The sequence below is a fragment of the Hyperolius riggenbachi genome, chromosome 1, assembly GCF_040937935.1.
Source record: "Hyperolius riggenbachi isolate aHypRig1 chromosome 1, aHypRig1.pri, whole genome shotgun sequence".
NCBI classification, from domain to species: domain Eukaryota; kingdom Metazoa; phylum Chordata; class Amphibia; order Anura; family Hyperoliidae; genus Hyperolius; species Hyperolius riggenbachi.
In genome coordinates, this window is record NC_090646.1 from 179274177 (window position 1) to 179296505 (window position 22329).

Sequence of the window (22329 nt, forward strand, 5' to 3'; positions counted from 1 at the left end):
ATTTAAACAGAACAAAACTTTGCCTTCTTAAAACAGAAGGCATTTGCGATAATTCAGGTTGGAGTTAGCACATGATATCTCCCACGATGCATCACTGCTGAATATACAAATAATTCTTTGTTGTCCCTGTAAGCTAAACACACCTCCAGATGTGCTGCAATGCAATGATGTGTCAGCTTGCTAATTGTACAGAGCCACAATAATCCAACATGCATACAGACTGCTTTGAATTGGATGATGCTCATCAGTGCATGGCATGAATTAATGTGGCTCTATGGAGTTGGACTTAAAACACCCAGAGTTACAGACAACCCAGCAAGCTCAAGGTGAAACAGAACTCCTAGGAGTGTTGTAGCCCCTTATACACTCCAAGGAGTTTTGGTTGACCATGAGCTTGCTGGGTTGTCCATACCTCTGGGTGTTTCAAGTCCACTGTAACAGTATTACAGATTACCTTTTTTTATCTACAGTTACGGTAATATCTTCAGTCACCTAACCAAGCTTCTGATGAGTTCACAGTACCATAGTGTTAGGGTTATTGGAATGTCAATTATTCAGTACTGAATGCAGTCATTCCTTTCTGTCCCATTTTAGGAATAGAAAACATGGGGATATAATCAAAGTGTCTAAAAAACTTTACATATATGGTCACAAGTGCTGGGGAATATTTCCACTACTCTTTTGAATTCAGGAAACCAGTGGGATAAGTGGTTACAAACAACTTAAAAGGTTAGTATGCGTGCCAGTATGTCATGAAATAGGGCAGTGCAATGCATTTCTTTCTTTATTTTAGCCATGATTAAAAACAAACAAACATGTCACTCCTATTTTTTAGTGTGAAACTGGCTGTCATACTCACGTTTCAATCCATCGATGAGGGCTACATGCGTGCAATTGTCATACTCGTGTTAGATCCAATCGAGACAGGCAGTGCTTTTATTTGTTTGGCAAAACTTGTGGCACCTTACGGTATTACATAATACATAATACGCGTGCACACATTATTGGTCAGAGAGGAAAGGGCTGTTCTGTATGCGCATACGTAGAAACAATTGCTCGTTTGTACTTGCACGGCGTACAAAGGTTCACCCTAAAACACAGGACCAACACAATAAAAGGCAGCTTCAGACGGCACTCTGTGCTGATTGATCTGTCAGATTTGGCTAACGTTCCTGTTGTATTACTTAGCTCCTGTTTGAACCCCTGTTGCTGACCACGGCTTGTTATATGGTTACTGACTGAACACTGCCCGTCCTGACCCTCCGCTTGTTTACTGGTTACGCCTGATCTCCGCCTGCCCTGATCCTTGGCCTGTCCTTTATTACGTTTTAAACTCCACCTGCCTACAGACCTCAACTTACTCCTGACCTTGAACTCCACATCACAGCGTTACCTGTTCTGTGAGTCTCTGGTGAGGCAATTCCAGGGGTCATGTCCTGGTGACTATTAGACAGCAGAGAGTCCATTTCCCGCTAAGGGTATTGGCCCATCATCCCTTGCTGGGTGTTCTGCTGAAGACCCGTAGTTGCTTAGACACCACTCTCTGGGATAGCCCAAGCCTACCACTGGTGGCAAGGTCAACAGAACCTGCATAACACTGGCTACTATTTAGCTTCTACTCCTGTACTTGGTTGCTAAAAAGAATCTGCACAGGGATAATAAAAATGCAGAAGGACAATTTACAAATGTGTAAGAGAGATAGAACATTTTAAAGCACTTTCAAGCAACATTTTAGAACATGCTGGAAACAGAACAGCTGTACATTGTCATGATTGGTTCTTCCACAGTGATACAGTGGCTTGCAAAAGTATTCGGCCCCCTTGAAGTTTTCCACATTTTGTCACATTACTGCCACAAACATGAATCAATTTGATTGGAATTCCACATGAAAGACCAATACAAAGTGGTGCACACGTGAGAAGTGGGACGAAAATCATACGATTCCAAACATTTTTTACAAATCAATACCTGCAAAGTGGGGTGTGCGTAATTATTCTGCCCCGAGTCAATACTTTGTAGAACCACCTTTTGCTGCAATTACAGCTGCCAGTCTTTTAGGGCATGTCTCTATGAGCTTTGCACATCTAGAGACTAAAACCCTTGCCCATTCTTTTTTGCAAAACAGCTCCAGCTCAGTCAGATTAGATGGACAGCGTTTGTGAACAGGAGTTTTCAGATCTTGCCACAGATTCTCAATGGGATTTAGATCTGGACTTTGACTGGGCCATTCTAACACATGGATATGATTTGTTTTAAACCATTCCATTGTTGCCCTGGCTTTATGCTTAGGGTCGTTGTCCTGCCGGAAGGTGAACCTCCGCCCCAGTCTCAAGTCTTTTGCAGACTCCAAGAAGTTTTCTTCCACGATTGCCCTGTATTTGGCTCCATCCATCTTCCCATCAACTCTGACCAGCTTTCCTGTCCCTGCTGAAGAGAAGCACCCCCAGAGCATGATGCTGCCACCACCATATTTGACAGTGGGGATGGTGTGTTCAGAGTGATGTGCAGTGTTAGTTTTCCGCCATACATACAGTGGCTTGCAAAAGTATTCTGCCCCCTTGAAGTTTTCCACATTTTGTCACATTACTAACACAAACATGAATCAATTTTATTGGAATTCCACGTAAAAGACCAAAACAAAGCGGCGTACACGTGAGAAGTGGAACGAAAATCATACATCATTCCAAACATTTTTTACAAATCAATAACTGCAAAGTGGGGTGTGCGTAATTATTCAGCCCCCCTGAGTCAATACTTTGTAGAACCACCTTTTGCTGCAATTACAGCTGCCAGTCTTTTAGGGTATTTCTCTACCAGCTTTGCACATCCAGAGACTGAAATCCTTGCCCATTCTTCTTTGCAAAACAGCTCCAGCTCAGTCAGATTAGATGGACAACGTTTGTGAACAGCAGTTTTCAGATCTTGCCACAGATTTTCGATTGGATTTAGATCTGGACTTTGACTGGGCCATTCTAACACATGGATATGTTTTGTTTTAAACCATTCCATTGTTGCCCTGGCTTTATGTTTAGGGTTGTTGTCCTGCTGGAAGGTGAACCTCCGCCCCAGTCTCAAGTCTTTTGCAGAGTCCAAGAGGTTTTCTTCCAAGATTGCCCTGTATTTGGCTCCATCCATCTTCCCATCAACTCTGACCAGCTTCCCCGTCCCTGCTGAAAAGTAGCACCCCCAGAGCATGATGCTGCCACCACCATATTTGACAGTGGGGATGGTGTGTTCAGAGTGATGTGCAGTGTTCGTTTTCCACCACACATAGCGTTTAGCATTTTGGCCAAAAAGTTCAGTTTTGGTCTCATCTGACCAGAGCACCTTCTTCCACATGTTTGCTGTGTCCCCCACTTGGCTTGTGGCAAACTGCAAACAGAACTTTGTATGCTTTTCTGTTAACAATGGCTTTCTTCTTGTCACTCTTCCATAAAGGCCAATTTTGTGCAGTGCACGACTTATAGTTGTCCTATGGACAGATTCCCCACCTGAGCTGTAGATCTCTCCAGTTCGTCCAGAGTTACCATGGGCCTCTTGACTGCATTTCTGATCAGCGCTCTCCTCATGGGCGGACTGGCCTGGGGGGACAGGGGGCAATTGCCCCCCGGGTCGCCTCCTGCACCTTTCATCAGGGCCGCCAGGATTTTTTTCCTACTTGTCATGTAGGCAGCTCCTTCTCCCGGCCCGAATGCAGTGAGTGTTGGTGAATCGTTTGAGGTGCTGCTAGGCAACAGAGGTCCTGCCCCCTGCCGTAGCAGCCAGCCAGTGAAGAGAGAGCAGAGGTGGCTCTAGCGCGTCATTTGAAGTGGCCAGGCTACCCGAAGGATTCCAGTCCTGCCTGGTGAAATGAACGCTGCAGTTTCTCTCTCAATCCCAGATTCCTAGCGTCCTGCCCCTTGAAGCTGGAAGAGACAGGGCACAGATCACTGCAGCCAGACATCAGCGGCTGACCAGACAATGTTCTTTGTAAGCGGACACCTCTCCTCTTCATTTGTTTGCTCTGTTTTGAACTGGCCAGCTCTGTGTACATGTAACCCTTTCACTGCTGCCTGCTAGTTTTAGCTTTTTGCAGCACTGGCTCTTTGGATGCATATTTATATATTCTTCTAGTTTGACTGCACACTGATATACTGTACTATATCACTAACACTTACTACTTTACTTAAAGGACTTCCCGATGCACAATAAAAAAAAAAAATCTCTTTTTTAATCACGCTTCTCCCGGCCGCAAGCAGCAGTCGCCGTCCCTTGCCGCAGCCCTGGTCCTCTTCAGTGTCCCTGCTGGCCGTCCGCAATGATGTCTACCTGCTGGCAGGGTCGGCTCTTTTGCGCCTGAGTCCACATCATCTGGCGCATACTGCGCCTGAGCATTAGTTTTGCACACGCCCAGTATGCGCCAGATGTATACGTGCAGGCACAGAAGACCTGACCACCTGACGGGTAGCTATCATTGTGGACGGCCAGCAGGGACATTGAAGAGGACCTGGGCTGTGGCAAGGAACTGTCACTGCTGCTTGGGGCCAAAAGAAGCCCTAGGTGATTAAAAAATAGATTTTTTACTTTGTATTGGAAGTCCTTTAAAATAAACCTTAAAGTGTACCTGAGTTGTGTACTGGTGTATTTATACTTACCTGGGGCATCCTCCAGCCCCATGAGGTGCTCCCTCGCTGGCCGCTTTGTTGTCTTGTAATATTACACAACCCCCTCCTGGTAATCTAGCCAGTCATGCGCTTCTGCACATGTCAGTTTCCCTCACCATTCCCTTTCCCTGTTGTCCTTCTTGTTCCTCTCTGTTATCCATTCAGCAGCTGTTCCCTCTGAAAGTTGCATGTGCCTCCTGAATTGTGCTCCCACAGCCGGGAGCATTCTGCGTTTGCGAAGTTGCTAAAAATTGGTACTGCGCACGCTGCAAACATTTCCAACTATGGAAGTGTGATCAGGGAGGCGTATGGCCATGCCTGGTCCCTCACCCTCTGCAGGGGCCTCAGGCTGAGCTGTCCCTGTGCTCCACAGCCCCCCTTAAGAGTAGTACTCACATGCCCTCGATCCAATGGCAAATCTCTCTGCTCTCCTCAAGCTGAGAGTAACTATGGTGACTTTCCTGTCACTTAGCCTCCAGGTACCATGGTTAATCCCAGCGCACCCGGTTCCATGATAAGCGTTCTCCTATCTTCCTCACTGGTACCCCCTACTGCTGGATTATATTTGTCACATCATTACGCTACACCGGCATTAGGAGGGAGCAGGGAGAGGAGGGCGCTTATCATGCAGGCACCCAGGAGTAGGTGAGTAGACTGCTGCTTTTCCCGCTGCGGGGAGTGGGGAACCAAAGGAGCCACAGTGGGGGGAACACAGGAGCCATGGGGGTGGGGCACAGGGGGAACAAGAGTGACACAGGGAAAAAAAGGAACAAGAGACATGAGGTGACACAGAGGGAGACAAAAAAGACAGAGGGGGACAAAAAAGGCACAGGGGGAATAGGTGACATAGAGAGGGGACAGAAGAGGCACAGAAATGAGTGTTCTGACTTAAGAACAGATTTAGATTAAGAACAAACCTACATTCCCTATTTCCTTCATTAACCAAGGACTACCTGTATTTCACAAGCCACTTTATTAGGTACAGTATGTCTTGCTAGTACTGAATATATTCTGTTTTTGCCATCAGAAATGCCTTAATTTTAATTCTTTATGGCATTCCTCTGAGATTTTTGGTCCATACTGACATGTCATGCAGTTGACTCCACCCACGGCATGACATGGTCACGCCCATTTTTGTCATTTGTCGTTACCCCCCCCCCCCCCCCCATCAAGGGCCTCTGGGTTGCATTTTCCCCCCAGGCCAAAAGGTCCCAGTTCTCCCCTGGCTCTCCTTGTTCGGCCTGTGAGTTTAGGTGGACGGCCTTGTTTGGAAGGTTTACAGTTGTGCCATACTCCTTCCATTTCTGAATAATCGTTAGAATCTTGTTCCGTGGGTGTTCAGGGCTTTGAAAATCTTTTTGTAGCCTAAGCCTGCTTTAAATTTCTCAATAACTTTATCCCTGACCTGTCTGGTGTGTTCATTAGACTTCATGGTGTTGTTGCTCCCAATATTCTCTTAGACAACCTCTGAGGTGGTCACAGAGCAGCTATATTTGTACTGACATTAGATTACACACAGATGCACTCTATTTAGTCATTAGCACTCATCAGGCAATGTCTATGGGCAACTGACTGCACTCAGACCAAAGAGGGCTGAATAATTATGCACACCCCACTTTGCAGTTAGTGACCCTCCTCTGCACAGTATAAACAGAGCTGTTCTGTTTTTCTGTGATTCTGCTCCACCCGGGACAATTTTGACCAACCAATCTGCATTGGCTCCGGCGGAGGTGAAAAGGGTGGAGGAGAGGCGTAGGAAACATATCTCACATTGTTCCTACTCCGAGTCTGTTTCTGGTAGCGTAGGCGACGATCAACCCTGACTGCTAATGAAATGGCCTCATCAATAGACTTCGGCTCAGGATGTCCCAACATTAGATCAGAAACCGCGTCTGACAACCCTGACAAAAAAACAGTCCAGAGGTGCGAATAACCCCCATCTAGCTGATACTGCCCCTTTCCTGAACTCAGCTGCGTAAATTCCAACCGGATCCTTGCCTTGCCGCAAAGTCTTGAGCTTCCGCTCAGCAGTAGAAGCAATGTCCGGATCATCATAAATTATAGCCATAGCTTTAAAAAATTCCTCAACTGAGGTTAGGGCCTCATGCCCTGTCTGGAGACTATATGCCCAGGTCTGGGAATCCCCTGACAGCAGGGTCTTAATAAACGTAATCCTCTGTGCCACGGTTCCTGATGAATTAGGCTTCAACTCAAAGTATGACAACACTCGATTTCTAAAATTCTGAAAGTCAGATCTGTGACCAGAAAACCTTTCGGGCACAGGCATACCTAAGTCTGTACCTGGAGGAGATCGCACTATATTCACAGCCATCTGTATGACAAAGAGTTGATCTGGGTCTGATGACTGTCCAACACTTGGATGAAATTTTCCACCGAGGTGGTGAGTGCATCAAGACGGCTGTTAAGTGCGTCCATTTGGTTTTGGTCTGCCGTTCTGTAACGATCGGTGTCAGCACACAGAGAGAATCTGATTATCGGTGATCTGCAGTATCACCAAGAATACAGATATATACCCAATTATGGATGATCTGCAGAATCACCAATAATCCGAGTATGACTAACCTCTGGACACCTATATAGTGTGAGTGTTTGGTGCAACAGTAATGACTTTGAGTGGGACCACCCGACTCCCCGAGGAGCAGATGGTCCTTGGCAGTATGGGAAATACCTCCCTCTGGGAAGTGCAAAGACCTTCCAGCAGCCTGAGACATCCAAAGGGGTGGAGCCCCAGGTTGAGTAGCAGGAAGGTCCTGTGGCTGAGTGACACCTGGAAGGTGGGTGTCACAAGCAGGTCTGGAGACTAATCTCTCAATGGAGAGGGATAGCTCTCAAGGTCGGGCAAGCCAAGTCGGCAACACACGGGCAGATAAGGTACAGAGACAGAAGGCTGATTTGGTAACCAAGGGCAGGTAGGGTTGGCAACAGGTAATCAGATATGCGTAGGTACCGAATCAGAAAGCAGAGGGATAGTCAGGAATGCAATAGGGCATAACAGATATCAAACAATGCCTAGTCTTGGGTGTGAGGTCCGTGGTCTCAACATCCTGGAACTAGTCTGAAGTATAATATGATGGTACACAGTATCCCTAGTCTTGGGTGTGAGGTCCGTGGTCTCAACACTCTGGAACTAGTCTGAAGTATAACACAATGATAACACAGTATCCCTAGTCTTGGGTGTGAGGTCCGTGGTCTCAACACCCTGGAACTAGTCTGAAGTATAACACAATAATAATACAGAAGTAATCTGGCTCAGTGTGAATTCCAAGTTCCTCCTGGTTCTAACACACTGTGGGATCTGACTATGGTCTGAGTGCTTTCACGTAAGTGTTCGCAACGGCAGACAACTTGAGACTGACCAGCAGTAACTATATATAGAGCGGCGCTCCCCGGCGCCACCCATCACCGATCAACCAATAGCCACTTGCTCTGAGGTCAGCTGACCAACCGGGTCAGCTAATCCCTCCTCGTTTGTCATAAAGTTTCTGCCTCTGAGCGCACGCGCGCATATTCCTCAACCTGTGTGAACGAACAGACCCAGCCACACCAGACGCACGCTGCTGCGTGCACACCGCCGCGCTGGACGCGGAATCAGCCACCTTGCTGCCAGTCCATGCGGCGGCTTTTCCGCAATCTATTACATGTGGCTACTAAGATTGCACCTAAATAAACAATTTATAAGATCATCAACAACTTTAAGGAAACCTACCAGTGCAGAGGTTGCTCAGGAATGGCAGCAGGCAGGTGTGAGCGCATCTGCACACACAGTGAGGTGAAGTCTTTTGGAAGATGGCCTGGTGTCAAGAAGGGCACCAAAGAAGCCACTTCTCTCCCCAAAAAGAAACATCAGGGACAGATTGATCTTCTGCAGAAAGTATAGTGAATGGACTGCTGAGGACTGGGGCAAATTCATATTCTCAGATGAAGCCCCTTTCCAATTGTTTGGGGCATCTGGAAAAAGGCTTGTCAGGAGAAGAAAAGGTGAGCGCTACCATCAGTCCTATGTCATGCCAACTGTAAAGCATCCTGAGACCATTCATGTGTGGGGTTGCTTCTTATCCAAGGGAGTGGGCTCACAATTTTGCCAAAAAACACAGCCATGTATAAAGAATGGTACCAAAACACCCTCCAACAGCAACTTCTTCCAACAATCCAACAACAGTTTGGTGAATAACAATGCATTTTCCCAGCACGATGGAGTACCGTGTCATAAGGCAAAAGTGATAACTAAGTGACTTGGGGACCAAAACGTTTACATTTTGGGTCCATGGCCTGAAAACACCCCAGATCTTAATCCCATTGAGAACTTGTGTTTACTCCTCAAGAGGCAGGAGGACAAAAAAAAACTAATTGTGAGAAACTCAGAAAAAAAGTGACTATGAAAGAATGGGTTGCTATCAGTCACGATTTGGCCCAGAAGTTGATTGAGAGCATGCCCAGCCAGATTGCAGAGGTCCTGAAAAAGAAGGGCCAACACTGCAAATACTGACTCTGCATAAATCTCATGTAATTGTCAATAAAAGCCTTTGAAATGTATGAAGTGCTTATAATTATATTTCAGTACATCACATAAACAACTGAAACAAAGATCTAAAAGCTGTTTTGCAGCAAACTTTGTGAAAACTCATATATTTGACAGTCTCAAAACTTTTGGCCAGGACTGTATGTGCAGCCATGCATGTTTTGACGACTGCAGTAAAATGAGCACAATAGCAGCAAGTTTGTTCACATTCATGGAGAAGGTACATAGCACATTTCAGTTGTAGCAAAATCACGCATGATTGTTACAGGAAATCATAAACACCCTTTGTGCTTTATTTCAATCATCATTGTGGAGTAATACAGTATACAGATCGCTGGGAGCACATTTATGGGAACAGTATATAGTACATTTCAAGAGTATTTCCCCTGATTGTGTCAGGGAGGATGAGAGCCCTTGTCCACTAGCGGCGCTGCAATTAAAATCGGGGTAAAATCACAATTGCAATATTGAAAAATAGCAGTAAAATTGGGTGTTGCAATTTTGCTGTGATTCTTATTTACGTCAATGCATGTTTCAGAATGCTAATGCAGCAGAAACACAGCGCATGTGATGGGCATACCTAGTAGGGTATTTTTAAAGCAAGAATCTGATATGTTTATTCTGTAACACCAAAAATCTAATATCTGTAAAGGTGCCCATTAACTGTACAATTTTTCCTACAGATTCAATCTTTTGACGCAATTTTTTATGGTTGAATTGTATAGAAGACTGCGCTGTGTGTGGCACAAGTCGAGGAAAAAAGATTCTTTGGTCGACTGGAAAAGGAAAAATTATCAATCCAAAAGATGGATTTTATGATGGAATTGGAATGTAAAACCTTCTTAAATCATTCCGTTAATAGGAACACTCGATAATTGCCTTCTCATTTCTCATTTCATCTCGTTACGCCGCTCAGGAGTTTTTGTTACTTTTTGCCCGATTTTTTAATAAATGTGGCAAATGGCTATAAACCCTCTAGCTAGCACTAGGCTAGCTGAAAGTCTCCGGCATCCTCCGATCCCCGCCGCTCCCCCGTTTATACGTTACCCAGCCTGAATCCACCGATCGATGCAGCCTCCCCGGACAGCTCCGGTCTTCACTATGGGGAGGATCACAGATGACGTCATGCGCAAACCCGATCCTCCCCATAGAGAGACCGGAGCTGTGCCGCGATCGCTGGATCCAGGGGGGTAACGTATAAACAGGGGGATTGCAGGGGATCGGTGGGGATCCTGGGGAGTCGGAGACTCTTACTTGCTAGCCTAGTGCTAGCTAGAGGATTTACAGCCATTTGCCACATTTATTTATTTATGGGGGACTCCTGGGGCCACAGAGCAGTATGCCCGACACAGTGTCAGGCATACCGCTAAGGAGGTTAAAGGTGGATGGAACTGCAAATTGAATACTCTTATACCTATTTCTAGGTACAAGAGTAGGTAGTGCAACATTGTTCTCCCAACATTTAAAAAAAAAAAAAAAAAAAAGATACATTTGCACATTACACATTGTCTATGTCTAGCGTCTGTATAACTAAAGATATTGAGTTACAGAAAACTTTATTCTCCGATATCACTGAAATTACTTTGACTGACAGCAGCATCAGGCCAATGGAAAGCTGAGCAGTTTGGGTCACTTTCTAAATGATGTGTCAGCCGTTGCCATGGCAACGTTTCTCTAAAAGGGACCTTTTCCACTAACAATCGCAATCACAAATCACAAACGTCAGCGATGGCGATTTTTCATTTGCATTGCATTATCACTCTAAAAATCGCTCCAGAGAGCGATTGCGATTTCCAAATCGAATCACTATAGAGGAAAATACTTCTCATGGTTTCTATGATAAAATAACAACCCTAGCGATTTGTGATTTTGCTATTTAGTTGTGCAGTGGAAAAGGGTACAAGGCGATGTAAAACGATTCTTTGGTCGACTGGAAAAGGAAAAATGATCAATCCAAAAGATGTATTTTATTAGTTGGATTCTCATTAGTTTTGATCATTCCAATCTCGTCAAAAGATCGAATCTGAAGGAAAAATTGTAGCGTTAATGGGCCACCATAAGAGTGGCCACTAATGTTCCAATCTTTTTTATCCAATTTTACCAAATCTATGCAGTGTAAGGGTAAATTGAGTGAATATATTGAATAGATAATTTAGGCAGTCCCTTATATTACATAGAAATGGTAAGATTGGATGAAAAAGATTGGGTCATTAGTGGCCACCATTAGAGTTGGGCGAACAGTTCGGCTGTGTTAGCCGAACTGCAGCCGAACTGTTCGGCTGCCCAAGCTGTCATTTATCTGTGGCTCTTACTACTTCCGGGTCGCAATGACCCGGAGTAGTACGTCTGCGCTGGCCCGGCGGAGCGTGTCCTAGATCGCGCTCCCGTTGCCGGGCACTCTCTGCGCATGTGTGTGGGGGGGCCGGGCAAGCGCAGACGTACTACTCCGGGTCATTGCGACCCGGAAGTAGTAAGAGCCACAGATAAATGACAGCTTGGGCAGCCGAACAGTTCGGCTGCAGTTCGGCTAACACAGCCGAACTGTTCGCCCAACTCTAGCCACCATTAGCGTCTTTAGTAAGCCAAATTGTAGATTTAGGATTAAACTGCAAAGGAAATGATACTAGAGGGGTGTCTACCCATATCAACCAATCAGCTTTTAGCACTCTTACATGGGCCATATTATGATGTCATAGTGATGTCATAGTGAGCTGGTACTATAATACCGGTGGACAGCCACAGCACACTGGTCACTTTTGCTTGTCTATAGCACTGACTACACTTGCTCTCGAATGCTCGATAGCTGCTCGGTTGTGTTCTTTTTTCTTTGTTGCCTAACATCGCGACAAAGGATCAGGATGTTCCTGATTGTAGGATACTTCCTACTTTTTCTGCATCTCTCATCAGGTATGTCTATTCCATCAGGATTAAGGCTGTGCTGCACTGTGTGGTTATGAGGGGTAGCAGGAGGACATGCAGACATTGGGGGTGACAGCACACTTACATGTCCAATCCATCTGATTTCCTATGGGAGCCACACAATTTTGGGATCTAAGTTTATGTTCACTGGCTGGCTGAGGGTGGATACATTCTGGTGCTTAAAGGTGGATGAAGCTGCAAATTGAATACTCCTATACCTATTGCTAGGTACAAGAGTAGGTAGTGTAGCATTAGTCTCCCAACATTTGAAGGAAAAAAAAAGATATATTTGCACATTACACATTGGGCTTGATTCACTAAACCATCATAACTCATATCATGGCCGTTTTTGTGCGCGTTTTTTTGCGTTTGCGAGCGATCGCGAATTTGCACATGCAATTGCGCATTTCTGCACGCAAACATGATTTTTTCAGTGAAACAATATTGGTTTCGCGTGCACAGGATAGCGGTTCTGCACAAAAACAATATTGTTTCGTGCAAAAATCCAAGTTTGCGCGCAAAACCATATAGTTTCCGTGCGAAATCATGCTTGTGCACAAAAATGCACAATTGCGCACACAAATTCGCCTTTGCGCACAAACTGATATCAGGGCCGTTTTTGTGCGCATTTTCACATTTCTGCGTGATCGCAAATTTGCGTGCAATTGTGCATTTTGCACGCAATCGCGCATTTTCTCTTGAAAACGATAACTTTTCACATATAAATTCACCTTTGTGTGCTAAAGTGCGCAATTCGCGATCGTGCGCAAACGTGAAAATGCGCGTGAAAGCTGCCGTGATATGACTTATCACAGTTTAGTGAATCAAGCCCATCATCTATGACTAGCATCTGCATAACTAAAGATATCGAGTTTCAGAAAACGTTATTCTCCGAAAAGGAAAAATTATCAATCCAAAACATGGATTTTATGATGGAATTGGAATGTAAAACCTTCTTAAATCATTCCGGTAATAGGAACACTCGATAATTGCCTTCTCATTAGTTTTGATCATTCCAATCGCATCAAAAGATCGAATCTGAAGGAAAATTGTATCGTTAATGGGTACCCATATGGTGGCCACTAACTTTCCAATCTTTTTTATCCAATTTTACCAAATCTATGTAGTATAAGGGTAGATTGAGTTAATATATTAAATAGATAATTTAGGCAGTCCCTTATATTACATAGAAATGGTAAGATTGGATGAAAAAGATTGGGTCATTAGTGGCCACCATTAGTGTCTTTAGTAAGCCAAATTGTAGATTTAGGATTGTTCTGCAAAGGAAATGATACTAGAGGGGTGTGTACTCATATCAGCCAATCAGCTTTTAGCACTCTTACATGGGCCATATTATGATGTCATAGTGATGTCACAGTGAGCTGGTACTATAATACCAGTGGACAGCCACAGCACACTGGTCACTTTTGCTTGTCTATAGCACTGACTACACTTGCTCTCGATTGCTCGATAGCTGCTCGATTGTGTTCTTTCTTTTTTGTTGCCTAACATCGCGACAAAAGATCAGGATGTTCCTGATTGTAGGATACTTCCTACTTTTTCTGCATCTCTCATCAGGTATGTCTATTCCATCAGGATTAAGGCTGTGCTGCACTGTGTGGTTATGAGGGGTAGCAGGAGGACATGCAGACATTGGGGGTGACAGGCAGGGAACACACTTGACAGTTTTGGTACGCGTTTTCTGCACAGAAAAACTGAGAACTCATGTTAATCAATGGGCTAGTGCACACTTACTGTGTTGTTCGCACGCAGAAAAAAAACTGACATTCTGCATGATGACTCAGCACATTTTGGCAGTTTCCTCTATCAGTTACATCAGCTGCTTTGAAAAAACGCATGTGTTTTCCTGCATGGAAACACATTTGGTGTGCAGAAAAAGTATGCAGAAAAACGCGCGCGAAAAACTGAAAGTCAAGTGTGTCTGCCTTTCAGGCTCATACACACATCAGACTATAGTCTTTGGAAAATGAAAGATCACAGACCAATCTTACCACCCTTCATGTAGTATGATACCCATACTCTACACAGTCTTTTCTATGGAGCTGAACTCCACATCAGAAAAAGATCTTTGCAAGATGCTGCACACACAGATGCTGTACAGACACAAAAGATCAGTATCTGCAAAAGATCTGTTCCTGCCAAAGATCCATTCCTGCAAATTGCAATGATAGTCTATGAGATCTGCAGATCATCATACACACATAATTTAACTGACATTCATCTGCAGATCAAGCAATCATCCGCAGATCTGAAAATCCATCCTGGTGGATCTGATCTGCAGATGAATGTCAGTAAAATCATGTGTGTATGATGATCTGCAGATCTCATAGACTATCATTGCAATTTGCAGGAATGGATTTTTGGCAGGAACAGATCTTTTGCAGCTACAGATCTTTTGAGTGTGTGCAGCATGTTTGTGTGCAGCATCTTGCAAAGATTTTTTTCTGATGGGGAGTTCAGCTCCATAGAATAGACTGGGAAGGTATGGCTCTCATACTACATGAAGGGTGGTAAGATTGGTCTGTGATCTTTCATTTTCCAAAGACTATAGTCTGATGTGTGTATGCACCTTTACACTTACATGTCCAATCCATCTGATTTCCTATGGGAGCCACACAATTTTGGGATCTAAGTTTATGTTCACTGGCTGGCTGAGGGTGGATACATTCTGGTGCATAAAGGCGGATGAAGCTGCAAATTGAATACTCTTATACCCATTTCTAGGTACAAGAGTAGGTAGTGTAGCATTAGTCTCCCAACATTTGAAGGAAAAAAAAAGATATATTTGCACATTACACATTGGGCTTGATTCACTAAACCATCATAACTCATATCATGGCCGTTTTCGTGCGCATTTTTGCGTTTGCGAGCGATCGCGAATTTGCACGTGCAATTGCGCATTTCTGCACGCAAACGTGATTTTTTCAGTGAAACAATATTGGTTTCGCGTGCACAGGATATCGGTTCTGCACAAAAACAATATTGTTTCGTGGAAAAATCCACGTTTGCGCTCGAAACTATATAGTTTCCGTGCGAAATCATACTTGCGCACAAAAATGCACAATTGCGCACACAAATTCGCCTTTGCCCATTCGCCTTTGCGCAATTGTGCATTTTCACACGCAATCACGCATTTTCTCTTGAAAACGATAACTTTTCACATATAAATTCACCTTTGTGTGCTAAAGTGCGCAATTTGCGATCATGCGCAAACGTGAAAATGCCCGTGAAAGCTGCCGTGATATGACTTATCACGGTTTAGTGAATCAAGCCCATTGTCTATGACTAGCATCTGCATACCTAAAGATATCGAGTTTCAGAAAACGTTATTCTCCGAAAAGGGAAAATTATCAATCCAAAACATGGATTTTATGATGGAATTGGAATGTAAAACTATCTTACATCATTCCGGTAATAGGAACACTCGATAATTGCCTTCTCATTAGTTTATATCATTCCAATCGCATCAAAAGATCGAATCTGAAAGAAAAATTGTAGCATTAATGGGCACATTACACATTGGGCTTGATTCACTAAACCGTGATAACTCATATCACAGCCATTTTTGCTCGCATTTATGCGTTTGCGTGCATTCGCTAAATTGCGCGCGCAATTTCACTTTTCGCATGCAGATGCGATTTTTCACGCACAATTGATATTGTTTTTGCGCAAAAAATTGCGTTTGTGTGCAAAACAATATTGTTTGCGCGTGGAAAATCGCGCATGCGCGCAAAAACACGCAATCGCGCGCACAAATTTTGAGATCTAAGTTTATGTTCACTGGCTGGCTGAGGGTGTATACATTCTCCTGCTTAAAGTGAACCTTAAGCCAGAAAAAAAATGAGTTTTACTCACCTGGGGCATATTTTTCTATGCGTTGCGGCCCGCAATAGTGCTAATTACAGGTAGGAATGCGGAAAAAGCTACGCGTGGCCTGTCCTGGCGGGCCTGTCGGCAAAAACGGAACTAGCTGGCAGCGGGGGACCAGAGGATTAGTGAGTGGCTGCGAGGGCACAGGACTGCTGCAGGGGGCTGGTAGAAGCCCCAGGTGAGTAAAACTCATTTTTTTTTCTGGCTTAAGGCTCACGTTAAAGGTGGATGAAGCTGCAAATTGAATATTCTTATACCTATTGCTAGGTACAAGAGTAGGTAGTGTAACATTGTTCTCCTAACATTTAAAAAAAAATATAACAGAAGGTTCCGAGTTACAGGGAGCTTTATTCTCCGATATCACTGGCCTGATTTTGCTGAAATCACGTTGACCGACCGCAACAGGCCAATGGAAAGCTGCAAAGTTTGGGTTCGTTTCTGAATGATGCATCAGCTGTTGCCATGGCAACATGTCTCTATAAGGTAGGAAGCGGAAAGGCGTAAGCTGTAAGGAGAAGAGAGCTTCTTGCACACTTTTACACTTTCTGGTATGCAGGCCCTGTCCATGGACACAAGTAATAAATAAATGTTGGGAGAAAAGTTGTTACACTAACTAGTCTTGTACCTGTGAATAGGAAAAAGAGTTTTCAATTCCCCTTTCAACCAGACTTCAGCCAATCAAATGAATATACTGTTGCAATTATCAGACTTAATAATAAACTGACGTAATACTTAAATTAAAACAATGAGCCTGTTTGGCTGTAATTATATTATGTCATTGTTCTAAATGATTTCAAATATGCTAAAATATATTTTTCTCTTTCTTTCTTTAGCTGTGGAAATCACCTCTGTGAGAGTACTAGCTGGTGAGCTGTATGCCCGCGCAGGATCGCGGCTGCTCATCCCGTGCACCTTCTCTGTGGATCGTACACACGCCCATAAGATCAGTCTGGAATGGAGACAGATTCCAAAAAGAGGTGGAGCTTACATTTCCACTGCTTTCCTGTTTGACAACAATGTGGATTTAATGGAGCAACACCACAACCAGAGGACGGAGTTCTTTATCTCCCACTTCCACCAAGGGAACTGTTCTCTGGTCATAGATCCACTTCAAAGCAATGATGAAGGTATCTATGAGCCTCACATTGCCATCGATGGTGTCCAGTATGAGCCAGTTCCAAGCACTGCTGTCTTTGTCTGGGACAACAGTAAGGAACCAGGTAAGTTGAACTTATTCCTGTATGTATTGTACGTATGAAACTTTTTATTGTTGTACTATGAACGGAGGGGGAGAATATTACAGGCAGTGAAGTTCCAGTTGCAAAAGTGGCAGTTACCTTCAGTAGATACTCAGATCTCGTTTTCAAGTTCTGAATCTCCAAGCATATGCAACTGATAAATATCATATTAAAGTACATTTACAAAGTTTACTAAATCGTACCTATCTCAGAAATGGTAAACAAATAGTAAAGATCTTCCCTTTCCTTAAAATAAACAAGATCCTTATCAGATCATTGTTTTATAGCTCAATAGACAAATGTATGTGCACTGGATGTTACAACCAGGACTAAAGGATATTATGTCCAAAGTGGATCAGTTCTCCAATGCCAGTGTCTGAAAATGAAAGGAGGAAAGGTAGCATCCAGTACAGCTCTCTCAGCAGTGGCATTTGGCAAGTGTCTGTATCAAAAAAAAAGAGAGAGAAGAGAGCGCCTCTATGGTGCAATACCTTTAATTCAGTTTGCAAATTGCAAAAGAAATGCACGTACAAAATCACATACATTTGCAAGCATATCTCACATGCTCAATGTTCCACTCCTCGGACGTCAATCGTGGCCAGCGCAGGACATAAACAAGGGTACATGGTAGGTCTGGAGTCCAGGCAAGCTCCGTGTGCCAGGTGATAATAAAGACGTGTTTCAACACACCAATGGTATCCTGATATGACAAAGAGTCACTGGTGTGTCGAAACGCATCGTCATTACCCCCCGGCACAAGGAGCTTGCCTGGACTCCAGACCTACCATGTACCCTTGTTGATGTCCTCCACTGGCCATGGTCGTCGTCCGAAGAGTGGAACACTGAGCACGTAAGATATGCTTGCAAATTTATGCAATCTTGTATGTGCATTTCTTTTGCAATTTGCAAACTGGATTAAATGTATTGCACCATAGAGGCACGCTCTTCTCTCCTTTTTCTGGAACATCGTTTGCTCTGATGTTTCTCAAATTGTCCCTCTGAAGCACTGCATGCTTTATTGTTAATGCTGCTTAGCATGGCTCTCAGCTGGCACAATTATGGGAGGGCTCGCTTATGTCATGCATACATAGACCCGTTTACATGCGTTTACCTGCATGTGGAATTGCTTTAGAATTTACAACAAATGTAAGTCAATGGGCTTGTTCATATCTGAATGTGATTTTAACATGTGGAAAAAAAGGTAGAGCTTGCTGCATAATCTCGCACACAGTGTGCGTTCTCATTCAGATCAATGAGCTACGCTGAAAAACCTTGTGTGAACGCTGATAGAAAGTGAAAAATTGTGTGCAAGGAAATGTACATATTTTCTACACTTACAAGTGTGAACCTAGCCTTAGGACCAGAAAGGATACAATGCAGTTTACTTCCTGCTTAGTGCAATCTTATGAATCATTTATACAGAGAGAGGAAAATTATTGGTATCTTTTATACCCAGTCTTGATCTGTTGCTATGGTTTCCATTCAGTTTCCTGATAAACATTATAGCACCTACAGACTGAAGTTGTAAGCTCATTTAATGCCATACAGATACAAATGACATGAGTAGTGATGATATTGTACTGAATCACACTTGTGAGAGCTACAATAACATTTTATAATTATTGCTAACGTCTAAAAAATGCTAGTTGCATGGCTGTCATGTTCAATTCATTGCCAGGTTTACAACCTACTGTACTAAGCCATTGGGAAGGTTAGTGGTGTATTTATTATTGTCAAGTCAGAAGATCTCTCACGTGCATAACACTAACAATTCTTTGTTTTTTTGTCTTGTGTTTTTGTTAGGACTCCCTCCTGTGGACACCGACTATCAGAACTCTAGGGAAGACCTTGAGGACGAGGTCAACATTAAGACCTCTACTTACCTGCCTGATTCTACTCCTGTAAGCACTGAATACATCCCTCCAGCGACTGTGGTGGAAGAAGAGCATAAGTCTGCTGAAAAGAAAGCAGATGATGCCACCACTCCTGTGCCTGATTCCACTCCTGTGACCACTGAATACACCCCTCCAGCGACTGTGGAGGAAGTACAGAATCAGTCTGCTGAAAATAAAGCAGATGATGTCACCAGTGATAAAGTCACCACGGCCACAACATTGGCTGAGGAGAAGCCAGCTGGACTAAAGAAAATAAAAAGTGTTTTTAAAAAAGTTGCACAAGAAGTGCAGAGGATGAGACATAACCCTCACATTGTCATCGCTGGCGGAATCATCGGTTTCCTGCTCTTCTATGCATGCGTTTGGGGGTAAGTTGCTGTAAAGTTTCCATTAAGAATGGTTCACACGGGTCTGATGTGGCACCGCATTTAGCCGATGCTAAATGCTTCTCTGCAAATGAACAGATATAAGCAGAGAAGTGTTTGGCATCGGTTCCCGTCGTTTGGTAAAGCGTCACGTTTTGACCCCCACAGGGTGAGAAGGAAGCGCCGTGCTTACTTTGCCAATCCTGAATGCCACTTGTAGTGTCCAGGATGAAATGAGATGATGGGAGACGATAGGATCAAGTGCACATTTGCGCGAACAATTGGAAAAGCCAGTACTGACGTTTTAAAAGTGACGTCCATTTATTTGAATGCACAGCACTTGAGTGTCAAATGTCATGCCATGTTTAATGACTGTGTGAACTGGACTTTAAAGCCTTTTTAAAGTAAAGTATTAGTGTATACGTGTCAGTAAATACCATATAAACCTAAGATAATATATGTATAAAAAAATAATAATAAAGCCATAGCTTTTCACAGCACTTCCCTTTCCTAGTTGACTCCACATTCATTGAAGACCCCAGTCTGGAGTCAGTAAAGATCCCCAATGAAATATCACTTATGTGCAAGAATACAAAACAGTGGCGTAGCAATAGGGGTTGCAGAGGTAGCGACCACATCGGGGACCTCCCTCAATCACAATATTAGCTTTCTATTGGCCCTGTGTTGGTAATAATCACTTCTATAGATGCTTTAAATAGTAATAATCATTAACAAACTGCTTCCCATCCCCTACTTGCACCTCTGACACCTTGGCAGGTTTTGGTGCGCCGTATCAATTGTTATGTATAAAATGCTTGGGGGGGGGGGGGCCCACGTAAAACTTGCACCGGGGCCCATAGCTCCTTAGCTATGCCACTGATACAAAATGCTGCTAGGCATAGAACGCCCCCCCCCCCCTTTCCTTCCAGGCTGCACCCTTAGTGGTAACAGAGGTTGCTACAGCTACCATCTGTCAACTTTTGAAGGAATCTGAGCAGCCGCTGAATAGAATCTGTCTGGGGGTTCTGCATTTATGATGTATCTGGAAATATATACCTAAAATATACTTCTGGATAGTAAAACAAAAATAGTTTCCCATGTATAGCAACGATATGTAGTATAACCTAAACTATTTAGCATGTTTTAAGTTGATCAAAGAATTGTATGAACTGTAATATATAACTTTTCTAACTTTGTTTGCAGATGTTTATATGGCATGGAGAAGCTGGATTACAGAATGCATACTAAGGAACCTCTAGAAAAATCAAAGGAAAGCATTCAGGAGAAAGGAATAGGGGTCCTCGAATGGATAAAAAGTCATCTTCCTTCTTGTAGACGTGTTAGCTGCTTGGAGAGAGCGGTTGACAGACTACGAGCTATGGAAGAGGGCTATGGACCTCTAGCTTTAGAATCACACTCAGAATCAGACTCAGAATCAGAGACGTAACCTCAACGCCTGATCACTGCAAGAATCCTCAAGGCTTCCATTTGTAAATAAAATTTTGTAAACTATCACTGAAGTTGTTTTACCACTGTGTTTGTAGTACATTTCCTCTTAATTGCTTGTAAATAATTAGAACATTAATTAGATAAGCCAACCCTCCACAGCTATTCTGTTCATATATGAAGGGAGAAGAACAGACATGGGGATGCATTTGACATTTACAAATAAACATTCTTCTTAACTTCTAAATAAATAACTCACCACCACCAGTCTTTGGCATTTAAACAGAACAAAACTTTGCCTTCTTAAAACAGAAGGTATTTGCGATAATTCAGGTTGGAGTTAGCACATGATATCTCCCACGATGCATCACTGCTGAATATACAAATAATTCTTTGTTGTCCCTGTAAGCTAAACACACCTCCAGATGTGCTGCAATGCAATGATGTGTCAGCTTGCTAATTGTACAGAGCCACAATAATCCAACATGCATACAGACTGCTTTGAATTGGATGATGCTCATCAGTGCATGGCATGAATTAATGTGGCTCTATGGAGTTGGACTTGAAACACCCAGAGTTACAGACAACCCAGCAAGCTCAAGGTGAAACAGAACTCCTAGGAGTGTTGTAGCCCCTTATACACTCCAAGGAGTTTTGGTTGACCATGAGCTTGCTGGGTTGTCCATACCTCTGGGTGTTTCAAGTCCACTGTAACATAGTATTACAGATTACCTTTTTTTATCTACAGTTACGGTAATATCTTCAGTCACCTAACCAAGCTTCTGATGAGTTCACAGTACCATAGTGTTAGGGTTATTGGAATGTCAATTATTCAGTACTGAATGCAGTCATTCCTTTCTGTCCCATTTTAGGAATAGAAAACATGGGGATATAATCAAAGTGTCTAAAAAACTTTACATATATGGTCACAAGTGCTGGGGAATATTTCCACTACTCTTTTGAATTCAGGAAACCAGTGGGATAAGTGGTTACAAACAACTTAAAAGGTTAGTATGCGTGCCAGTATGTCATGAAATAGGGCAGTGCAATGCATTTCTTTCTTTATTTTAGCCATGATTAAAAACAAACAAACATGTCACTCCTATTTTTTAGTGTGAAACTGGCTGTCATACTCACGTTTCAATCCATCGATGAGGGCTACATGCGTGCAATTGTCATACTCGTGTTAGATCCAATCGAGACAGGCAGTGCTTTTATTTGTTTGGCAAAACTTGTGGCACCTTACGGTATTACATAATACATAATACGCGCACACACATTATTGGTCAGAGAGGAAAGGGCTGTTCTGTATGCGCATACGTAGAAACAATTGCTCGTTTGTACTTGCACGGCGTACAAAGGTTCACCCTAAAACACAGGACCAACACAATA

The 22329-nt window shown here is 43.4% G+C and overlaps 1 protein-coding gene across 1 annotated transcript; it reads left to right on the plus strand.

Annotated features, from left to right (window-relative positions):
- The first annotated feature begins 274 nt into the window (after window positions 1–274).
- LOC137563793 (uncharacterized) lies at window positions 275–20966 on the plus strand. The gene is made up of 4 exons (XM_068276778.1): window positions 275–326; window positions 16827–17213; window positions 19035–19494; window positions 20695–20966. Exons 1-4 carry the CDS (start codon window positions 275–277, stop codon window positions 20936–20938), a joined length of 1143 nt encoding a protein of 380 aa, XP_068132879.1. The 3' UTR covers window positions 20939–20966.
- Window positions 20967–22329: the final 1363 nt, after the last annotated feature.

What these genes read in the sequence shown, in the direction of transcription:
- LOC137563793 (XM_068276778.1), top strand. Translation starts at nt 275, where the DNA reads ATGGAGTTGGACTTAAAACACCCAGAGTTACAGACAACCCAGCAAGCT. An exon ending in GACAACCCAGCAAGCTCAAG is followed by an intron (nt 327 to 16,826) that starts GTGAAACAGAAC and finishes TTCTTTCTTTAG; the next exon opens with CTGTGGAAATCACCTCTGTG. An exon ending in TTCTATGCATGCGTTTGGGG is followed by an intron (nt 19,495 to 20,694) that starts GTAAGTTGCTGT and finishes CTTTGTTTGCAG; the next exon opens with ATGTTTATATGGCATGGAGA.